The following is a 23,772-nucleotide window of genomic DNA, read 5'->3' as shown; positions in this document are numbered from 1 at the left end:
ATTTTAATTTGATTATGAATATCAAAATAGCGGTTGATACATTTTCTGCACTTTTCAGCACTAATAACAATAACAACTACTATTCTTCCTATTACTGCACTAATGCTGACATAAAGCAATACCAGCTGGTCTGCATATTAGCATTTACAGTGAGCTAAGGTTAATAGTAAAGCACATCTCCAGACAGGACTCTGCTATTCAACAGAAGGATGGGCTGTCCCATGACCCCCTCTGTGTTGGTTAGATTGAAAAGACCAGGGAGATTCAGTGATTATTGAGCAGATAATTGCTTCTGTTGTTGCCATCACCTGTTGTTTCTGGATGCCATCTCTTGGCGGAGCTTCTTGATGTCGTTGCGACATTTCTCAATCTCCACCACCTTCATCCCCTCCACTGTAGACAGACAGAGTCATTTAGAGTTATGTTTTTAAACCCCACTAGTCCTATTAAAGTTCATATTTTTTAAACCCTTAACCTCTTGATACCGTTTGTAGCTGCAAACATATAACATTACCCAGAGCATCTTTGGGTCATAAAGCTAAATTAACAATTACATTATTTTATTTGTTTAACCCTTGTGTTGTCTTCCCGTCTACCTGCAGCTTTGTTTTTTTCTGGGTCGAAATTTCAACATTTTGTTGTTCTTTTTCTACACTTTTCTCGACGTTTTTGTTGATTTTATTCCAATTTGTTTTGTCACTTTTTATAATTTTTTTTGTCACTTTTTTGCCATTTTTAATTATATTTTTTTCAATTTTTTAACAATTTTTTTTGTTGCTTTTTCCAATGTTTTTTCACTTTTTTTTCCAATTCTTGGTCACTTTTTTTCCCCAATTTTTTGTCACCTTTGCCGATATTTTTGATGTTTTTTTTGGTCAGTTTTTCAGATTTTTTTGGTCACTTTTTTCAGCGTTTAAAAAAAGAAATGTTTGTGTAGCTTTTTCCAACATTTGTCAACATTCTTTTGTCATAGTTCTGATATAGAAAGTTTTTGTAAACGGACAACAGGAGGCTTAATTGGCCTCTTTTGGGGTTTGGAGCAACATGGTCAGGTCTCTACTGTGGCTTCTTTTTTGGCATTCAATGTTTTGTATATTTAAAAAAGGTTTTAACTAACCCAAGTCCCAGGTGATGATTGGGATTATGTGAGGCCTAAACTGTCCCCCAATCTATCAGAGCAGAGAAGATTAGCTAATTAGAGATCTAACAAAAACATTTTGCCATACAGGTATGCTGTCAGTCACGTGTTGCTTTACTGCACTTTAAGGGCTTGAAAATGGCAGTAACCCCAAAATCTACAGTAGGTCGGGCTGGAGCATTAGTTCTGCAGGCTGGATGTTTAAGTCTATCAGTGCCCCAGCAGATATATGATGGCAAGTTTATGCTAAAACCATACTGATAGGCCCATGTACTTCATTTAAATGAGTTGACAGACTAAGAGAAAGCAGAATGAGGTTGGAGAGAGACGGGGGTTGGTGTAGGAGGTGGATCCTGAGAGAGGGAAACAGATCCTGCAGCTGTACATTGTGAAAGCAGCAAAGCCCACTCACTGAGCCTGCAGCAGTCTCTATGAAGTCCACCAGCATTAATATTAACAGCTGTCTGTCATCTGGTTGTATGTACCTCAGCAGACTGCAGCTGATATCACAACTCTTTGGACTCTCACATATCTTTATCTGACTCTGCGTCCTCCTCTGTCTGCCTCCTTCATTAATCCACCTCTGTTTTGCTGAATCAGAAAAGGGCGCCTCCAACAACACTCCAGCTGTCATTAGCATAGGTGACCATGGCGACCAAAGTCATCAGAGGATGGAGATCTGTGTGGGCACCATGCTGTTTCCATAGCGACCAGGTATCCAGGCAATTGGCATGCTTGTGTGAAGTGGCTGTGCGTCAGATCTGAAACTACTACTACACAAAACCAGTCAGGGAGAGTGGGCACTGAAAGTGGGTTCACGAAACTCGCAAACATATGCTGGAAGTTTGTCCTGCAGGGTTCTCAAGTCAGAATTTTGGAAGATCCAAGTTTAAGCCAAAAGTGGGAATTTGAATTGAATTAAATTGGCTACAACCCCAGGAAGTAGAATTTGATGTGAATTTAATTTGCTGGAAATATATCTTCTAATAATAATATATTCTAATAATATTCTTTTTTTCTAATCAGACTTATGTGATAAGACGTTACACATCTAAGTTGATTAAATATGGATTTTGGATCAATCCAATGTTGCCATAAATTAGAGCAGTCCTTTTAGTGTTTTGCAACACTGCTCACAATGGCTGTAAACACTCACAGACAAATATTAAAGGATAGCTTCAGATTTATGTCTCTCTAATTTAAGAAAAGTCAAGAGACTCAGTTGTCTATGACAAAATTATGAACTGCTCCATGACGCCGTGTAAATCTAACTAAATCAGTATTTCTAGGAAGTGAGAACGCCTGTGACAAGGACAATCTCCTGTTGTGTGCTACATGTGTGAAAGGAAAACTCTGGACAATGTCGGGACCTAGTTCCTCCAGAATGAGTCCAGAGTTTGTATGTGAAAACAGCTATAAAAAAAACCTGTTAAACATTGAACCCATCCTAAGTATTTTGAGCAGTGGACAGCTATACATACAGCATCCGGGGAGCAACATGGGGGGTTCAGTGTCTTGCTCAGGGACACTTTGACATTTGGCTGGAGGAGCCTGGGATTGAGCCACTAATCTTGTGGTTGAGAGGTGACCACTCTACCTCTGATACACAGCCATCTCCATGTAGCCCCCATAGTGTTATGTCTCTTTAATTTGCAATGAACACAATGAATACCCACATGATAAACCACATCAGTCCTCATTAGGGATGTCCCAATACCAGATATTTAGTAGCCAATACCAATATCAGTGTAATTCCACAATTCTCGATACCCAATTCAATACCACGGTCAAAAACAAAGCAAGAAATCCCATGTATACTCTTTTATACAATGCATTTCAGGATAAGGATAACAAGGATAACACTTAGTGGGGGTTAATTTTTGAATTTCAAAATGTTAAATTTCAACTTTTTGGTGTGGAGTGGAGGGGTTTCAATTAATCAATTTTATTTGAGGGGAGGGGGGGGAGGAAGAGAGCGTGATTTACATGTAATCTGGAGAGAACGTCAGTTTTCTGGACCCAAAGTCCATTACAACAAAGCCTGGCATTACCACACAGCTAGCATACGGTAATGTCTTCCATGAGTTCCCTTGGAACTCCCAAATATTAAGTGAAGTCTGTTTCTCTCTGCCCTCGTTTTTTTCACATAGAACTGGGCTGGTTAAAGTTAACTTACGTTATGCAGAGGTCTGCTGGAACAAACTAACGTTAGCTAATGTCAGCTATCATAGCTAACAATGGGCTCTATGTGAAAAACAACTGCAGAGAGAAACAGATTTATTTGCGGTTTGGGACTTCCAGGTGAACTCGTAAAAGCAGTTGCCGTAGATGCACGGTAAAGCTAACGTTACTGCGGTCAAAGATGCTGTTTGCCGCGGTCAAGCCTTCAGTGTGCACCATGGTGTGTTCGGAGATGAGGCTCTATTCACTGTTCTTCTGTGTTGGTAGCCGATCATCTTCAGCATTTAACGGCAGACTAGCAGTGTGTCTCAATTCAGATACTTTTGTGAGTACACTTTGACTAGTCCGGATTGTGATGTGACAAGACATAACACCATTGATGTTTCCTGTGTGACCTCATTGTGTGTAGGTGTGTAGTATGGTGTGCAAGAAGCACCTACACACTTGTGCGTTGGTGTTTCTACATGTGTGTGGCTGTGTGTACTGTAGTGCATAATGCATCGCCCATGACCCTTATTTCCCAAGCATTCACAAACACAAGATGACGTGCCACCACACACACCTTATTGTGTTACAGCCACACCATAGCTGGCAGCCTTTTTGGCAGACATCTCCTTCTGTTCCTGACTACATGTGTTTCGCAACGTGCTGTGACCGCAATTCCATAATAGCCCCCTAGGCGCTGACCCTTTCAGTCACCATGACAACATGACCTGAGTTTGCTTTGGTCACCATGGTGATTTCCCCAAATCTATTGTAGGCAGCTTTCTTCTAAAGTAATGGTGAACTGATCAACAGGTGTAGGCTTAGCACAGAACTGAGTTGACTAAAATGGTGTTCAATTTGTACCTTTGAACTGAATTTGTATTAAGTAGAATACAGGAAAAAGGGGGCATTTTACTTAATTATTAATTATTAGGTTGATGAAAAGCATTTGAAATGTCTGAAAGCCCTTACAGTTTTAAAAATGCTGAAAAAGACATACATGTGTTCATTCTAATCATGAGACAGACAGAATACTGAAAGGAGGAGCAGCCAAAGGATCTATTTGCTCAGTGGACGTTAGTAGTATATAAATGGAGGACAGTGGACAATGAGTTTGATAACAAGTGTCTACTCACAAAATCTCTGTAATAGAAAGAGGTCAGATGGTCATTTGTACCCAGTTGGTCTGAATCAGTTTGAATCTGGCACCCATCTCACCGAACCAGCCTGTTCTACAGAAGAACAGGAGTCAGGTTGAACAGAGCGTGTTTCCCATGTACTTTATGTTAACAGAGCTCCACCACATTAATATAGCAGCAAACAAATATTTGCTATGTAAAGATAGGAGGAGTGATGGTGTACCTCATCTGTGTACACACCATGGTGCCCGCTGACGGTTTGACGCAGCATAGAGCATCTTTGACCACAGTAACTTTACCCTACATCTAAGGCAACTGCTTTCACAAGTTCACCTGGAACTTCCAAACCACTAGTAAGTCTGTTTCTCTCTGCAGTTGTTTTTCACATAGAGCCTAACGTTAGCTATGATAGCTATGATAGCTATCATAGCTAACGTTAGCGTTTGTTCCCGCAGACCTCTGCATAGCGTAAGTTAAAAGTTAACTTCAACCCAGTTCTATCTAAAAAAAAAAAAAAAAACAAGGACAGAGAGAAACAGACTTCACTTAACATTTGGGAGTTTCAGGTGAAGTCATGGAAGACATTACCGTATTTGTTGTAGTGGGCTGTGGGTCCAGAAGAGGAGAGAAGATGTTCTCCCCAGATGACATAAAGGAGTGTATGTTAAGGTATATGGGATTCATGCTAGGTATCGAGGATCATGGAATTACACTGGTATTGACTACTAAATTTCTGGTATTGTGACATCACTAATCCGGACTGATGTGGTTTATCATGTGGGTATTCATTGTGTTTATTGCGAATTAAAGAGAGACAACACTATAGCCGTTTTAACATACAAACTTCGGACTTTGCCCGAGGAACTAGGTCCCGACATTGTCAGGTGTTTCCCTTTCACACATGCAGCACGACAGGAGATTGTCCGTGTCAGAGGCGTTCTCACTTCCTGAAAAAACTGATTTAGACAAAGGATGGCGCTGGGTAGAGCGTGCAGCAGACAGGACATCATGGAGTCGTTTATAATTTGGTCATAAACAACCAAATCTCTTGTCGTTCCTTGAATGTGTCTGATGATTTCAGCATCGGCCCTTACCGACAGAAGTTCCCAAGTCTGAGTGTGTAAATGTATCCACAAATAGTGTCCTCAAAAACTCCACAACGGAATGCAAAAAAGTAGTGTCCATGGAATGTGCACTACTTTCTGATATCAATCCCACAAAGCATGTGCTGCATTTTATAGATGTGAACATGTAAACTTGTAATAAGTCCAAAGTGTGTATACAGGTGTGTACAAAGTTATTATGCTCTGCGGTACAAAACACAAATTTGCAGCAGAAGAGCAAATGCGTCAAAGCAGTTTTCCAGTTCAGCAGTGGTGCAAACATGGAACAATTACACAAATCTTAGAGTCTGGCTGCTGATTTTGTTGCTTGTGAAAAACACTGACTCGATGCACAACTTGCATTTCAACTTGACCTTTATCTTTAATTACAGCCTTTCTAGGAAGGATGTAATGATTGCAAGACAAATGTTCCTGTAAGTAATTGCTATAGCAGCTTGCCTGTTCTGAGACCTATATTATAAAAAACATGAAGGTAGGACAGCGCAGCAAGCCTGGCTATCACCAAACCTTTATTGATTGTATTTTATAGCTGGCTTTCATCTTGATACAATTGACACAGCTATACCCAGTGCCAAGATGCCAGCAGACACACTTCCTCCTCCTAGTTAATGAAATGCAAAAATCCTAGAAACTGATTATGTTCAGCTGAAGATGAAAGGACATCGGTGCATGACCCCGGGGTGAATGTTGTATAAGACGGCACATTCCTTTCTGCTTTAAACAGGTTCAAATGTGGTCAATGTTCAGTACATACTAATAACAGCACAAGATCAATACAAGATCAAAAGCCTTTAGAGGTGGGTTAGCAGACCACATAATGCATGTGGCTTCAACTTATCTAATCACAGCCTCATAAACTGTGGAGGAACACAAGTTAACACAGTTATCTCTATATGAATGTACATTAATCAGTCTAAACACGAGTGTACAGTGCTTATGTATAATGTTAAGTAATGTTATGGTTCGTGCATGCACTTGTTTGAGACTATTTCATTCAGTGCGTTTACATGCACAGCATTAATGTATGGTCTTACTCTGGTTAAGTGAATAAAACTGAGAACTGAGCCCTCTAGCGAGCAAGCTAGTTAACAGCCAGCCGGCTGGCCACTCAATTAGTAAAATTTAACAACTTGTCACAGCGTAGGAAAGCACAGTGATCTCGCCAGATGAGTGACAACTTTAAAAGGCACATTTTCTGTCTAAAGGCATGTTGGGTGGAATTAGCAAGCTAGCTAACTAACGTTAACATTATCTAACGGTCGCAGTGGGCTGTTCGGTCCCTCCACTTCTTTGCCATGGCACAGCGTTGACAGCCCCAGAGATGGACAATCTGTTTAGCCATCTCAGCGGGGAGTGCAGCAGGCTCTGTGCTGCCAGTGCTGATCGGGCAAAGCTGTCTTGTATCATCAATGGTTTGTAGGCCTACATATTTGAGCCTTATTGGGGCGACAGCACGTCTTGCAGACGGACTAAGCCCAGGCAGCCCGTTCACAAAGCTCTACGGACAGGCAGAGAGCTTGCGATCTGCAACTATAGGTTCGGTGTCCTAAAACTGCCGTCAGTCAGACCCAAACTCAGATGAGGAGTCTGTGGTGCACTAAAATCGGTGACTAGCAGACGTATCAGAGTAGTTAAGTGTAGTTAGCATCTTCTATTTGTTTATGTTTGTTAGCTTGTAACTAGTCTCGCTTTGCCAGACCATCCACACGCTGCGAAGCAGAGGAGGGTCTGGCTACTCCACACAGCATTTCGGGATGGGAGAAAAACGCTCTGGTTTATTGGCATTTCTTTAAACCAATCACAATCGTCATGGGCGGCGCTAAGCTCCGCACAGAGCCGCTGCAAAATATGTGAGAGAAAAATCAGATTGGACAGATAGTCTAGCTAGCTGTCTGGATTTACCCTGCAGAGCTCTGAGGAGCAGTTAACAATAGTCCTCACAAATCCACCGAATTTAAAATTCCAACACAAAGAAAGCGGAAGGAAATGGAAAATGTGACTCTACCAAGCCACGGCCAAGCTGACTAATAGTGCGTTCCATTTACCTCGGAACTCGGAATGACCTCACACCCGTGTTGAATGCGTTCCATTTACCAGTCAGATTTTTATTGTTTTCATTAGCACTAGCCAGGTTAGCCATTGTTAGCAATGCCAGTTTATAACAACGCATAACATATCCACAGATAGAATATGTACAGTACTGCGTGTACGAATGATTTAATGGGACACAAATAACACAGAAGTGCTTATAACTGTAAATTACAACAGCTTTCACAACTGTTGGATTGCATGGAGCAGCCATGTTGGATTTGTTTTGATCAAGGTACTCGGTGGTTGCCCAAGTTCCGAGCTCGGAAATCCGAGGTCAGGGGGGCGTGTTTCCGACTTTGACCTCGGAAAATCAGACTTCCGAGTACAAATGGAACGCACTATAATCACAGTTGTGATTCGCCGCAACATGAAGTTATATTTCTGGGGAGGTGCATGTCAGGCTACGGCGTGGGGTACAGCGTAGCATACCTACGGCCTAGTTTCAACACAGAATCATTTGATGCTGATGCATTTTGCCTTCATCCAGAACATGTAAATGTTTAATCAGTAAGCCCTTATGTCATGTCTCAAAAACTGCCATGCTGTTCTATACAAAGAATAAATATGACTATCACTATAGTATAGTGTTTTAGTTATTGTTTTAGTTTAGTGTAACTGTTTTAGTTATTTAAATAATGTTCGCAATTCAAAATGAAACTACAGTTTATATGCAAATTATATCATACCGTCGCTAAAACGAAGAAGTATCTCCGTACCTTATTTGGCAAAATGTGCAATATATTTATTTTTAGGCAAAACATGTGGAACATGTACGGAAATTATGATGAGTTTCCATTCATAACATAGCACTTGTTCATCACTTCAGCCAGCCAGGTTATTTGTAACTGACTAAGCAACGGGACTACTGGAATATTTTATAGGTTCTACCTTGGACATAACAATTATCAATTTATTTTTTTACAATTTATTACAATTTATTTATTTTATTATTATCAATCAGAGAACTTTTGAAAGACTCGACTGAAAAAGAAAAAGTTAAAAATGTAATTTTCTTCCTCGGAAAGTGATAATTCAAACCCATCCATTAATCTTTAAAAGCCCCTTTAAAAAATGATATGTAAGGTCAATGGCAACCCTGAGATGAGAACTATTAGTATGTTAAAATTCAAAAAAACTCCTACTGTGATAAGTGTTCACTTTTGTCTGGAGAATGTGTCCCTTGTTTGTTAGCATGGCAGTGGATGACAGAGGTGTGTAAATATGACAGTGGGGTGGTGGGAACAGACTTACACTCTACTCTCTTCTCCAACATGGCAAGACGGTTGGTGACCTCGGTCTTCAGCTCGTTGATCTTGAACGCCCTGCAGACACAGATGGGAGAGACAGAGAAGAATAAATGAGTTGAGAAAGAGTAGGGATCTGTAACAGAGACTTTGCCTCCATGGCAACAATAAACCTGTGTGTATATTTACACTTTTCTGCTGCAGGTGGATAATTACAGCTGCATTTAATAAAGTATTAACTGCTTAATATAATACTTCCATCCATCTCTGCACTGCTCTACGGTAGCGTTTGCATTTTAACCTGTATATTGAACATATCTGCAAAACCTACAAACCAAACATACTGTAATATACAACAGAACTGCAGTGGTTGGTAGATGAATTCATTATAGTCTATCAGCTGAAAGTCAACAACTAACTGTTTTAGGTAATTTATGAATTAGAAGTTAAAAGTATTTGTAGGTTTCAGGATATCCAATCTATATCTCAAACTGAATTCATTCTGTTGTTGTTTTTATTGTTGTTCACGTGCAATAAGAAATTGGAAAAAAAAGAAAGAATCACTTGATTAGTCAATAATAGGGATGTAACAATGCATAGTGAATCGTTTAAAAATCAATATAAATGTGTGAAGATTACAACTGGTTGAGATAAAAAAAAAAAAAAATAGTTATGTAATCTACCTTTGATTTCACTTGTTTGACTTCAGATGTCAATACGTCTTCTTAGTTTATGTATTTGAAGAGTTTTTTTTCTATGTATTTATGTGGGATTTGCTTTTAAAATCTTTTACTATTAATTCTGTATTTCATTTTTTGTTATTTAGGATAAAATACAATCTCAGTGTCACTTTTGATAAGAGGAAACATCTGTTGTTTCGCACAGTTTATAGAAATTAAGGAATATTTTTTTTTTTCAACACGGCAGTCAATCTGTGGCTGCACTGTATTTGACACACGATTAGCAACAGCAGTCTAATGGCCCACTGCATTGTTCCCTTTGCACCAGTGGACTCCTGTGTCCTGTCCTGTGCACATCTGCCCCTACAGTATGCACAGTCTCACTCTGAGATACACCCAGTAAAACTCCCCGTACATGATGCGTGATTGGAGAAAAGCAAACATGACACGAGAGCTGAAGCAGAGAAGGAGCAGTGAAATGATGTCTGGAGTCAGTGGGGAAGAACAGTGAGAAGTGAAACGACAAAGCCAGAGGCAGATCAGAATGAATTGATTAAAAAAGGACAGCAGCACCACAAAAAAAAGTTGCATAAATGAAACGGTACATTATCATCAAGCTACAAAACATGGTTGTTTTAGGTCTGTCTTAAGTTTTGGAGATGCGGGGTTTTCACTCATAATAATTCATTAGCAACCTGATTAAAAGACTAATAAATCCAAAAGAGAGTAATAGAAGCTAGACATTTACAGTAATGAATATATTCATATATATCTACAAAACTGAGAAAATATGCACATGTAATATCTTCACAATAGTTGCTGCAGTATAACGAGTTAACAGAGACAATCTGATACCGTGTGAACATATTCAGCCAGCTGCTTACCTTGAAAACTGCTCTGCTACTTGCGTCAGTACATTCTGAAAGAGTTCCTCTTTATCTGAGGAGAGAGCAAGCGTAGAGCTGTGTTACATATACACACACCCACCCACCCGCACACACACGCACACGCACACACACACACACACACACACACACACACACACACACACACACATACAGAGTCTAGGGTAAACAGCTTGAATCCACTGAGGCAGAATATGTAATTATAAATACAACAACAGCTAGAAGAATTGTGCATCAACAGTCCTGTTAAATACACACACACACACACACACACACACACACACACAAACACACACACACACACTCACACACACAAATTCCTACTGAGATTATGTAAGTCAATCAGAGAGCTTCAGATTGCCAAAGCAACAGATGGCAGAGCCAGAAGAGTGAGAAGAGAAAAGATGCCCCTTCCCTCTGGTCTCACCATCAGTGACCAACAGGACTGGCTGACAGCTTGATGTGTTAACAAGCCACTTCTGATTCCTCTTCCCATACACTGGCCCTGTTCACACTTGGCATTCCCATGCGTCGGGGGTTCTTCGATCACAAGTGGACAGCTCTAAGTACGTCAGTTCACACCTACCATTAGAAATCGTCTCGACAGAACACTTGCGATCGGATCTCACATCCCCGCTCTTTGTGATAACAGAATGTACAGACAAACAAAGCCCTGCTATTGGCTTAAAGTTGTACTGTTGCGGGCAAAGTTCAACACCACAGGCCAATAAACTAACAGCTATGAGAAATTGTAAAAAAAATAAAAAAAATATTGACAGCCAGAAGTTTGTACATCGTGTCACTCACATTCCATGTTTCACGCGAGGGTCACAGGTCAGTGCTGACTATTGACAAAAATTCCTCTCTGTGATTAATTACGTCGGTTCAGCTAGAGTGACTAAGCAGACTGGATCACCACTCTCAGACAACACATATAACATGCTAAATTATTTCAGTTAACAAGCTTGTTTGAAATTGTCCCAAAAATAACATGTTTAATGAGTCAATATTAGGATGTTCTAACGTTATCTGAGGTGGGTTTGAGCCTAGTAGGTAGATGCTGACTTAGTCTCGCATTGTCAGACCTATCTCCACAGCACCATGGAGCAAGGTCTTGCTTCACCACAGATATTTTCTGGGATAGGAGAAATAAACACTCGGGGTTGTTCGCATTTCTTTAAACCAATCACAGTCACGGGAGAAACACTACTGCGCATAATCAGTGGGCCGCATTCCACGGAAGTAAGCCCGGAAGCTTAAAGGTGCCCTGCCACACAAAACCGTTTTTCCTTGTATTTTTTTAAATATGTTAGGTCCATATGTGTTTGTGTTATGTGGTGAATGTGAAAATGAACTGCTACCTCTTCTGTCAGCTCTAGCCACTGAACAGAAATAAGTGGAGAAATCAGGCCAATTACAAAAGCTGGTCAGTCTGACGTGGTGTTGCCTGAGCTCATTACTATTCATGAGCTCGCCCAGTTGCGCTGGGTAAAGGATGCCGACAGCCAGGCTCTCATTGGCTAGCTGTTAGCCAATCAAATTCAAACAGCTTAGCTCGTTGAATATTAATGAGAACTGGCACAAATCGAGCTGAGTTTTCCTGCAGGCTTTCTATACCAAACTAGAATGGCTTGAAACAAGGTAACCAAGGCATTTTTTTCCCCACAAAAACTGTTACAGAGTCCATGGTAGAACTTCAGACATTACCACAAAGTAATGAAATACGTGTGGCAGGGCACCTTTAAAAACTTTTTTGGCGGATGCGCCACTGAGCAACTCTAACAAATGAACGGGGCTCTGCCGTGAATGCTGTATCCAGGTCTTATAATACATCCATGGTGTGTAGTCCCTGAAACTCACCAGCAAGCTGTCCTCCAGTCGTAGGCACCACTCGGTACAGTGACCTGCAACACAACAGGACACGCACGGGTTAGTTTGAGAGCAGAGGGGAGGTGTGAAGCTGAAATCAATTTTACAAGGAGGTTTACGCTCAGATGGTGTTTGTCAAATACAATTTTTTTTCAGATTTTACCCTGAGATAAGATAGCAAACATGCACACAACTGTACACACACACAGAGACCTATTAAAGTGTTGTCCCTTATCAGTGTGTGCCTGTGTATGTGTGTAAGTGCACGTGTCTTTAACCTTGAGACTGGAGCGTATCAAGTGTTTTGTCTAACGAGACCAGGGCAATTCTCATCATTTACGCTAAAGGGCCATCCTGTTACATTCCATTGATTTGGTTTCAGATTGCATGTTTTGAGTTAACACTGGGAGAAATTGCTGGACAGTCCACCTTTTCTGCTCTGGTTGAACATTTGGATAACACTTGACTGCTGTAGCTTCTGTTTCTGCAGGTCATTGTGACAAACCAAACAGCAGCTTTGGAAAATTCCATTCCAAAAATGAAACTGTCATCTTTGGACACGATACATGAATCAAAGGTGCAGTTACTGCATTAAAACCTAAAGATTTCAATAGACAAAAACACACCTGTTTTACAATGAAGGACTAAACGTGCTGATGTTGTCCTCCTGTGGTAAACATGATCATGTCATGTGCTGTTTATTGAAGTAGCTTCTAGAGATGATTCATGATCTCTAGGTGCTAAACACTGCACTTTAAAAAAAATGTATGTAGCCAACACTATAAACACTTTATATTTGAAAATGAATGCTACGGTATGTTTGACGCACAGACGTCTGTCGTTAACCTCTCCAGTTCTGGTATCTTATTCCGGCATGCAAGTTGTTTTTGAACGTGAGAAATTGATCAGCATAACATGCGTCAGCCACCTGGTGCAACAACTGTTCTTCGTCTAACAGATTAGCTGAGCAGCTAAAGGCTTACAATGAAAACAGGTTATGTTATTTTATGTTACTGTTACTTTATGTGATGTTACTGTACGTTAAGTCATGTTAGTGTATGTTATATTATGTTACTGTATTTCATTACATGGCTTGGTTGAATACTTGATTCTGATTGGTCAATCACAGCATTTCACGGTCTGTTATTTGCTGAACAGTTGCTTAGTATAACCGACTGTTGCCATGGTAGGAGTCTGATCATAGACTCTGGCCGCCTATTTTTAAATCAATATTTGTGCTCATATGAAGCTTACAGCGCTGATCAGCGAGAAAGGGAGAGAGAGTGGAGGAAATGGGGTTCTCTAACAGCGCTAATGGCAACAGTGTTAGTTAGAGGGTTGGGTACCGAAACCCAGTTCCGCTATGGAACCGGTTCCTACGCAACCAGTAGAAATCGGACCGTATTAGAACGCAAATTTCGGTTCCTCATTTCGGTTCCACTTAATGTATCGACTGAAATATTTTCCCTCTGTCACTCCGAAACGGACGTAAAAATATCACACTTTCTCTGTAGTCTACCGTTAGCTAGCTACCGTAAATGTAGGCTACTTTTAAAATGCCATATTTTCCCTCTGGGCTCACCAAAACGGATGTAAAATACTATACTTATTATATATTTAAGTACTTTAAAACGTTAATATATTGTTAAATTTAAATAATTTTAAATAATAAAAGAGTCTTTCTTTGATGTAATTTTTCAGTTTTTTAAGTACCGGTTCGGCATCGGAATGGTAAAAATCCAAACGATACCCAACTCTAGTTAGTTAACTCCATAGTAAGCTCCCTCACCGGGGCGACCTGGCTTCCCCCGGAGAGCCGTGCTCAAGGGTAAAGTTAACAGTCCCAACCGGGAAGCAGGCCTTATCAGCAGGTAACCTCTGTATGAGTAGCCGGGTAATAATGTAGAGCGAGCTGGTCATTATTGTGAATTAAACCTGCATCACCCTGTCTGGGTTCTGTTTCGCATTATGAAGGGCTCGCTCTACATTATCCCTTACTTATGTTATGTTACCGTATGTTATATTAAGTTACTGTATGGTATGTTATGTTATATTATGTTACTGTTATGTTAGGATGGCAAGAACGGAGTGTAGAAAGGAGAGCTCAGCACCACACGTCTTGTATTACACTCTGTAACTTTTAATAATCCTTTAACCCTATTACAAAATACTATCCATATCTGTTCACTAGGCGGCAGTGACGTAACACAACACAAGTCTAATAACACTATTTCCCCCTTTCTGTGTACTCTACTGTACTGTACAGTCAAATAACTATCTTTTGTTTTACTTCACATTCTTACATTTCCTCTCAATTCCTTTTGTTAGATTATCAAATCTTATCAGATCTATCAAATCTCAAGTCATTTTTACTATTAGCTTCTTTCATTAAGCAAACAATCGATATAACATTTTCAACAGAAGAGACTTTCTCCTAATGTTTTTCCTGTTCAGCTGATTATTACTGTAACTCAACTTTTTATGAATTCTATTCAGCTAAACTAGTATCTAATATCTTTCAGGTATCTCGGAGGGTTTCTCTCTCCAGCTGGTTTACATCTTTCAGCCTGACGACTCTGTGGCTGAGAATGAAAAAAAAAAAAGATGTAGCAGCTGATATCGCGTCACCACAGCTCACAAGCAAGCTGGCGATGATGCGTTCACGGGCCTCACCACCAGGTCAGCTCTTACCATCGCGGCCTCCCACGGGCCATTCCTCCTTTCATGGGGGGGTCTGGCGACGGAGAGGGCCAAAATAGGATGTCACTGCTTTCTAGCTGACGCCCTCCGTCTGCCAGCTCGTCTCCTAACAGTTTTACGGCGAGTGGCGGAGCAACTGTGGTGGATCAGTGTGGTTGCGTCAGTGTTATGTCGGGACAGGGCGTTTATACATCAGGCTCCACCCACTGTACCTATGGAGACTCCTATGCCGTCGCTAAAGAGGGTGTAGGATGTGAGACAGCCTTTTATGTTGTGCTGCTACACGGTTCGCAAAATGCCGAATCCCACTATGGCCACGCCAAGATCCGCCCTATGAAGCAGCTCGATTGATTGGGGTTAGGCATTTGACCTCGAGTAGTTAAGGTTAGGATAGCCAATTGGCTGTCAGGGGATAGGACCTGTACAAATGGGGTTACATTACCTTGCGTAAGCATGGACACCTGGCCAATAAATGCTATTTAAGGGCAGGTCTTGGCCATAGTGGGATTCGTAATATCGCGCACGGTTTTAGGTAGGCCCATCCTGATTGGCCGGCTACATTTATGCAAAGTTCAGTGGGCGAACGCATGCTCGGGATTGGAGAGGAGTATTACCCATAGAGTCCAGTAGAGGGCTCCGCCTGTGCTTATAGAACTAAGGTTATAACAGCATAACCTTTGTTTCCAGATGTGTCAACTGCAGCATCTGAGCAAGAATGAAACGAGATGAATGAGGACAGAAACATTAACATAAATATTCCCAAGGAAGTCCTGTTCACATTTTTTCACTTCACCATCAACGGAAATGTTCAGTTTAATGTGAAATGGTACAGAGTTTGCGTTGCTATGGACGCAGTGTTCCAACTGTAGAGACAAAACGGACAATTTTCTTGAGTGGTAGCAATAAAATCGTTTTTAAATCAATACAATCATTTTTAAATCAATATTTTGAGTCAAATTATTTATGTATTTGGTATGTAGCCGTGTAATAAGCTGAAAAATGTAGAGAGAGACAGTCATTATAATAAATACAATGAATACAACCCCTTACAAGCCTCTTGCATCACCCTGTCGGGGTTGTAATCGCTATAATGACCGGCTCGCTCTACATTATCCCCTATGTTATGTCACGTTACTGTAAGTTATATTAAGTAGCTGTGTGCCATGTTATGTTATATGATGTTACTGTATGTTATGTTATAATATATTTATGTTCCTGTATGTTATGTTACTGTAGGCTATGTAATACTATGTTACTGTATGACATGTTATGTTTTTGTAGGTTACTGTATGTTATGGTATGTTATGCTATGTTATGTTATGTCACAGTATGGAATGTTATGTTGCTTGTTTTATATATATATATATATATATATATATATATATATATATATATATATATATATATATATATATTCTAAATATGTATCCATTCTGTACTGCTAAATCTTACGAATTTCATTTCAATCTGATATCAAATTGAATTGGCATGACAAGCAGAACAACTATACTTTTGAAATGTATATCACATTTTAAGTGACACAATTCATGTTCTGATTACTCAAGGTGTATCCAAAGCTCTTTCATGACATAACTTAGTTGCAAGATGATGAGGGTGTAATGTAAATTAATTTGCTTTAGAAGGAGAACCAGGCCTCTCTTTATAGAAATAAGCTGCTCTTACGTCAGAATAATACTTTCTGTCTTAACAAAGTCATTATTTTTTGGGTTACTTATTGCAAAACTATTACTTATTTAATATAGGCTATCACATATTGTTTATTCAATTTAAAATCCTACTACTAAAACATGATGTATTTATCTTTCTGTCCAGTGTGGGTCTACATTAGTGCCTCTGCTGCTGTGCAAATACATCAGCTAACTGTGACAAGCTGCACTTCTCAAAGTTAAGCGCATGGTAGATGTTTAGTGTTAAATGGTATTTGTAGACATGTGTCATCTTCCCCAGGTCTTGCACATTCTGTATCTTCTGTGGAACTGTTAGAAACATGCAGGAGAATCAAAGTTTCTATTCCTGGTTCTCTGCTCTATCTTGCTTTTGACACTGCTGACAGTGGTATCAGACACACGTGACACCCTACAATATATAAATACACTCATCCATAAACCACAGCAGGAAATCAGATATGAGCACATTGCCAGGAATTCTCTCTGTGGGAAACTTACATGAGCTAAATCTTTTTGAGAATACAGTTTGTTGATGGCTGAATTTGAGGAAAAAAACATTTGCATGAGCAGCAATGAAATGTTGGAAGGAACTGTCCTGTTCACATCCTTGGAAGTAAGTACTCAGAAGGAAGCATTCCTAAAAGCACAATGCAGAGAATTACTGGAATTGTTGGGTCTTTCTAAATTACAGAGTGTGGTCTAGACCTACTCTATCTGTAAAGTGTCTCGAGATAACTCTTGTTATGATTTGATACTGTTAGTAAAATTGAATTGAATTGTGCTCAACAGTGAGCGCCCATTTTTTGAACGGCTCTGGTTCCGGAAGTGATTTGACTCTATTGACAATTCATTAAATTCTTATATAAAGACTTGTAAGCCTTGGACCAAGCCAACCAGCTTTGAGATGAATCTGCCCTTAAAACATTTGATTTCATATAGACTTCTGTATGCAGGAACATACACCATTATTACACAATCTCCTAGCTCGTGGTCAGTCTACCTTGGATGTTTTTTTTTTTACAACATTACAACATTGCGGCTGATAATCAAAATCCTTATGGAGAAAAAGAATGGGATTTATTTTAACTTCCGGAACCACACTGTTGAACTCTATACACAGAATGTAGACCTCCACCACAGGATAACTACTGGAAGGGATGGGCCAATCAAATGTTGGCAGCATTAGTGCTTTACTGACTGGCTGGCTTTTTACCTCTGTTATTCTGATTTCTTGTGAATTAAAGGGCTCAGTTAAATAAGCTAATGCAAACCTACAAATCACATTTCATGACAGCTCATTGTAGCAATATGCTAACAGCCAAGAAGGAAGGCGCAGGGGACACTGGGATTTACAGTCAATCAGCGAAAGTCTTTCAATCAAACAGCCAGCTGTTGGACTGAACAAATGTTCTGTCGAACAATCAATTTATCAATAAAGACATCAGTGGGATGCAGGGTTTCTTATACCTCTCTGTGTTGTGTGGCATGGTGGGGTCAATGGACACCATGGCTCCGGATGAATCCAGCAGGGACAGATTAGTGTTTCTGCATGAAGACAAAACACACGGACATTTTACTGCAAGTCACATGTAAGGCTGCGTGATTGTAGGCAATCTTTTTTTCTACGTTTCTCTTAAAGCAACACTAGAGAACTTTTCCTGCTTCGGTCCCCCTACAGGTTGGAAGCAGAATTGTCCCATTATGTCTCAATCGAACAACAGATCCGCTACTCGATCTGGCAAACTTGCATAGTGCGGTTATGGCCGATAGAGGGCCGCAAAACGAATGCAGAAGTGGCGTTCACCCTGTTACGAGTTGATGAACCACTGAAACAATTTTGGAAACATTATTTTAAGTTACAAAAAGTTCTCTAGTGTTGCTCTACATAATCTCCCCGTATACATACCATTTGTCTCATAAAATCTAAAAAGGATGGACATATTATTGGGCCTAATGCTGGCACTGCTAATGAGTAAAAGGGTGGTGAAGAAATTTAGGAGAACCAAAAGGTCCAGTTTCAATCTTCTGTGAGAGCAAAACATCCATCCACATGTGTCTTTAAGCAGATCACTGAGCAAGAAATCTTCAGAGAGCCGGGTAAGAGGGCAGGCGTGTGGAACACAAACACACCGACACATCACCGGCACTGTGTTACCATGAACTACAGGAGCGCAGGGGGTTCCCTACTGAAAATAATCCAGTTCAAGTCTAAATCGATTTTCATTTTTAACCATCGTCGTAAACCATGAATTCAAATGAATTCATGAAATCAATGTATCGCCCAGCTCTACTTGCAGTTGACTTCTGATGCTGGATGCTGGATACTAAACCCGCCTACACGCGGCCAGCGGTGTAAATACTCTGCGTCGGCTCTGCCGTTGTTTTCCTATGGGGAGAGCAGCTGTGCTGCTGGGTTTGGAGCATCAAACACTTCATTCCCTGCATTCTGGTGAATTTATATGCAACAATTTGTGCCTTTTTCTGCATCAATTTATGGTGCAAATGCTGTTATTTATGTAAAGGAAATTATTATTTAATTATTCTCATAATTATGAATTACCCTCCTGTATTGTTAAAAACTTTCTGCATATTCAAAACATCACACGTGTTTCGGGATGTTTTTTTTAGGAATCATGTACATCTCAACAACAAATCGATTAGAGAATGAAACCTTGATAACCCTATTAGCCCCAAAGTTTAAATCTGCATTACACACATGACAGTCAAAATCACAAGAAATCACCTCTTTGGTTCTCACATAAGGGACTAGGCTGCTCTTACAGGTCCCACGCTGTGTCTGTGCATGTGTGTACTTCTGAAAAGGAACATTCTCAGATCTGTATGACTCATGTAAATATGGTAAGCACACACACTAACTACAATATATGCTGTAGAAATGTTTGAAACTAATTGCCAATATGAAATAAATGACAAAAATGAAAGTAGATCGATATGACACCATGTGAAAATGTGAAAGCACTGGTAAAAAGTACTATTACTGGAGTTACTGTCTTTGAACTATACAACTAACATTGCTATTATTGCCAAATTATAGTACCCTGACGTGCACCTCTCGAAAAATGTAACTAGTACTACCGCAGAACCATAAATCAAGCTTAATACAACATCATACATGTTTCGAATGGTTCGACCTAGAGGGCTATACGCTGGTGAGGATGGACCGCAACCTGAACTCCGGGAAAAGGAAAGGTGGAGGTGTGTGTGTGTGTGTTTATCAACAATAAATATTGTAATCCTGGTCATATTACGATGAAGCATCAGATCTGCACGAAGGACATTGAACTTCTAGCGCTCTGCCTAAGGCCTTATCACCTGCCTAGGGAAATACACCAAATCAGACTGTTTGTTGTGTATATTGCGCCCTCCGCCGATACATCGGCCGCTGCCACTACGATTCAGGAACTTGTAGCTAAAGCGGAGGAGGCCTCCAACGCAGCCAATTTTGTGATGGGTGACTTCAATTTATGCAGTCTAAAGGAACATTTACCTACGTACCAACAATATGTCACCTGTTCTACGCGTAATGAAGCTTGCCTAGACCATTGCTATGGAAACATCCAGGATGCTTTTTATTCTAAGGCTTTGCCTGGTTTAGAGAACTCGGACCATAATATGATTAAGCTGATGCCTTCCTATGTGTCCCGACTACGGCGTGAGAAAGCGAAAAAGGTCGAGGTCAAATGCTGGTCTGCTGCTGCGACTGAGGCTCTTCAGGACTGCCTGGAGCGCACAGACTGGAATGTAGTTACTGACGGGACTGACAATGTCAATGACGCAGCGTTTGCTATTTCGGGGTATGTACAATTCTGTGAGGACACAATCATCCCCCGAAAGACTATTAAGATGTTTCCAAATAACAAGCCCTGGGTCACTCCAGAGTTAAAGCAACTCCTTAATGAGAATAAACACCTGTTTAAATCAGGAGGAAGTAGAGAAGAGAAAAGGATAGTGCAGAAAAAGATTAAAAGCAAGATCAATGACTGTAAAGCAGCATACAAACATAAGTTAGAAAGCTTTTTCAAAAATGATGTTAGGAGAGCCTGGCAGGGAGTCCAATCTATTACAGGATACAAGCCCAAGAAGCACCCTATGGTAACAGAGAATGACTTTAACATGGCAAATCAATTAAACGATTTTTACTGTAGATTTGACACACATGATTTTAAAGCAGAACAGAATGAGGCCATCACAGCAGTAAGAGACATGAAGGGTGTGGATATTGACATCTCTATGGATGATGTCAAATCTTATTTTAGACGTGTAAATCCCCGTAAAACTTGTGGACCTGATGGTATCAGCTGCAGGACACTAAAGGTGTGTGCTGATCAGCTGGCATAGCCCTTCCACAGGTTGTTTCAGCTGTCACTAGATACTGGTGTTGTTCCCAGTTTATGGAAAAAATCCCTAATAGTGCCTGTGCCTAAAAACAATAGACCTAAGGAACTCAATGACCTGCGCCCTGTTGCCCTTATATCTATCTATAGTTATGAAATGTTTTGAAAAAATAATTTTAAAACAACTTCTCCATGAGGTTTCACCTCTTTTAGACCAAAATCAATTCGCTTATCGGGCAGAGAGAGGTGTTGAGGACGTGCTGCTATCTTTGATTAACAGCACTCAGGAGCACCTTGAGTATGCTAAGAGCCTGGTCAAGATTGTGTTCATTGACTTCAGCAGCACTTTTAATACAATCCAACCCCACCTTCTGGTGAGAGAATTGGTGCATTTGGGAGTAAATCCCCAATTGATCTCATGGATTTATGACTTCTTGACAGACCGCAGTCAGCAAGTCAGATTTAACTCATGTATATCATCCTCAAAAACTATAAACACAGGGGCACCACAAGGGTGCGTTCTGTCACCTATTTTATATACATTGTACACCAATAACTGTCAAGCCTCCTCTTCAGCCCACACTTATTTTAAATACGCTGACGACACAGCACTGGTTGGTTTTTTAAAATCTGACATTTCTTCTGTGAATGAATTCCAGAGGGAATTACAGGGTTTTACTCAGTGGTGTTCTGATAATTTCCTTGAAATAAATATGAAGAAAACAAAAGAGATGGTCATAGATTTTAACAAAAATAGAATTACAGCCCCCCCCTCTAAGATCAATGGTGAACTAGTAGAGAGAGTCTCAACCTACAAATATTTGGGAGTTGAAATTGACTCTAAGGGCGTTTTCACACATACCTCATTTGGTCCGGACTTTTGGACTTTTCAGTTTGATCCGAACCAAAATTACAGGTGTGAAACCTCCCCCGGACCACGGTCCGGATCAAAAGACCAAATTTTGGTCCGACCAAAAGAGGTGGTCTCGGTCCGGACCAAACTGAAGCATGGTCCGGTTGTATAGTGTGAAAGCATTTTTTGGATGGTTCGGACTTTCGGACCAAATACAAGGAGCTCTGGCAGGCTCTCCTTGTGTTACAAGACCGGGGAATAGCTCCTTTAAGGAATAGCTCGGTGCTTAGTGTGTAGGCTACATGAGAGAGTAACGGTGAATGCGCTCAGAGCAGACAGCTGTCGGCTATCAGAGCAGAGAATACATCAGCAGTTTACTTGTTAAGTGGTAGTAAATGTACAGTGTAGGTTTCCGTTTGTCTCTGAATAAATTCCCCAGAAAGTTCCAGTGTCTCGCTTCTCAACATCACAACAAAACAAAAAGAGCCGCGGCAGTAGAGGAGAGCAGCAGTCAGATGAAAAAACTCTGACACAGTGAGAAGATACGAGAGGACGGGGAAGCCCGTCTACAAACCAATCAATTATAAGTATCTGGAGACGCAGCTCATGTATGTGATGACGACAGGACGTAGTTTTGTCACGTAGAGATCTTTAGTGCGCTTGCATAACTGCAGTGTGAAACCAAAACTTACCGGATCAAATGTATACAATGTAACAAAAACATGAACCTTGGTCTGGACCTTGGTTCGGACTTTCATGTGTGAAAACGCCCTAAATTAACTTTTAATGTATGTGCACTGAATAAAACTAAGAGTAAAAACAAAAGTATCCTCCAGAGTGTTCTGTCTTTTGGCCTTATCTGTGTGTTTAGTAACATGCATGTTAAGGACCAAAAGAGATTGCAGCGATTGATCAAGATGGCCAGTAGGATCATCGGAATTGACCAGGTGTCGGCAGCTCAGTTGTACAATGAGCTTATCTTAAAAAAGACTGACCAAATCCTTAATGACCCTACTCACCCTCTTCACCATAAATTTATGAGAAGCAATAGGTCAACTGGTAGAATTTTACAACAGAGAATTAGAACAGAAAGGTACAATAAATCATTTGTGCCTACAGCGATCAGACTGTATAATGACCAAGCACATCACAGGCACTTTAATTCCGCACTGGCACTTTAACTGGATGGTAGATCTTAATTTTTCTTATTATTTTTAAAATGTTTAGCTACCTGATGATAATTTTATAGTTTTTTTTTTCTTTTTGTATCGTAAATGTCAGACGTCGGATTGTCTTTGTCTTTTTTGTAGTATTGTTTATTTTTTTTGTATTGTTATTGTTGATTTCTGTCATTGTAATTTCTGTAGTATTGTTATTCTCTTCTCTATACATGCTTATTGGCTTGTCTGTGGTGTCTATATGTTTAGAGAATATGTTGTGACAAGGACACGTAATGAATGACCACATGAATTTCCCCTTGTGGGATAATAAAGTTTACCTTGACCTTGACCTTAGTGTGCCAGTATCAAAATCAGTTTTCCCTTAACATTTCTTTCACCTAGGTCCTTGTCTTTTCATAGTCATAGTTAATATTTAATAATAAACTATTGCACTGTTCAATCCCTGCACTGTTCACTTTTGTACTACCACCATTGCACACACTCTACCATAGCAACTTATCATGGTCATTGCATCACATGGTCAGTCCATACAGTGTGTATGTGTGTGTGTGACATTACGTAGTGTGTTGTTGTCTTTGTAGATGCTGATCTGAAGTCAGTTTAATAGGATTTGGGTATACGCAAATACATTGTTTAATT

At 40.2% G+C, this 23,772-nt stretch overlaps 1 protein-coding gene across 3 annotated transcripts in view; it reads right to left on the bottom strand.

Annotated features, from left to right (window-relative positions):
* The window catches only part of pde9a (phosphodiesterase 9A), a 59,217-nt gene that overhangs the window by 16,626 nt on the left and 18,819 nt on the right, over window positions 1–23,772 (bottom strand). For all 3 annotated transcript variants that reach the window (XR_004103413.2, XM_031289674.2, XM_031289673.2), the window contains exons 3-7: window positions 18,212–18,289; window positions 12,348–12,391; window positions 10,467–10,521; window positions 8,910–8,980; window positions 309–393 (exon numbers count right to left, since the gene is read on the bottom strand). Coding sequence is in view for 2 of the 3 variants with exons in the window: in XM_031289674.2 (XP_031145534.1) it covers window positions 309–393; window positions 8,910–8,980; window positions 10,467–10,521; window positions 12,348–12,391; window positions 18,212–18,289 (333 nt within the window). In the remaining variant the exon portion in view is untranslated. The remainder of the gene's footprint in view (window positions 1–308; window positions 394–8,909; window positions 8,981–10,466; window positions 10,522–12,347; window positions 12,392–18,211; window positions 18,290–23,772) is intronic.

The sequence above is a fragment of the Sander lucioperca genome, chromosome 8 (assembly GCF_008315115.2).
Source record: "Sander lucioperca isolate FBNREF2018 chromosome 8, SLUC_FBN_1.2, whole genome shotgun sequence".
In the NCBI taxonomy this organism is placed as follows: domain Eukaryota; kingdom Metazoa; phylum Chordata; class Actinopteri; order Perciformes; family Percidae; genus Sander; species Sander lucioperca.
Note: the sequence above shows the minus strand (reverse complement) of the source record. Positions and strands in the feature narration are given on the sequence as shown.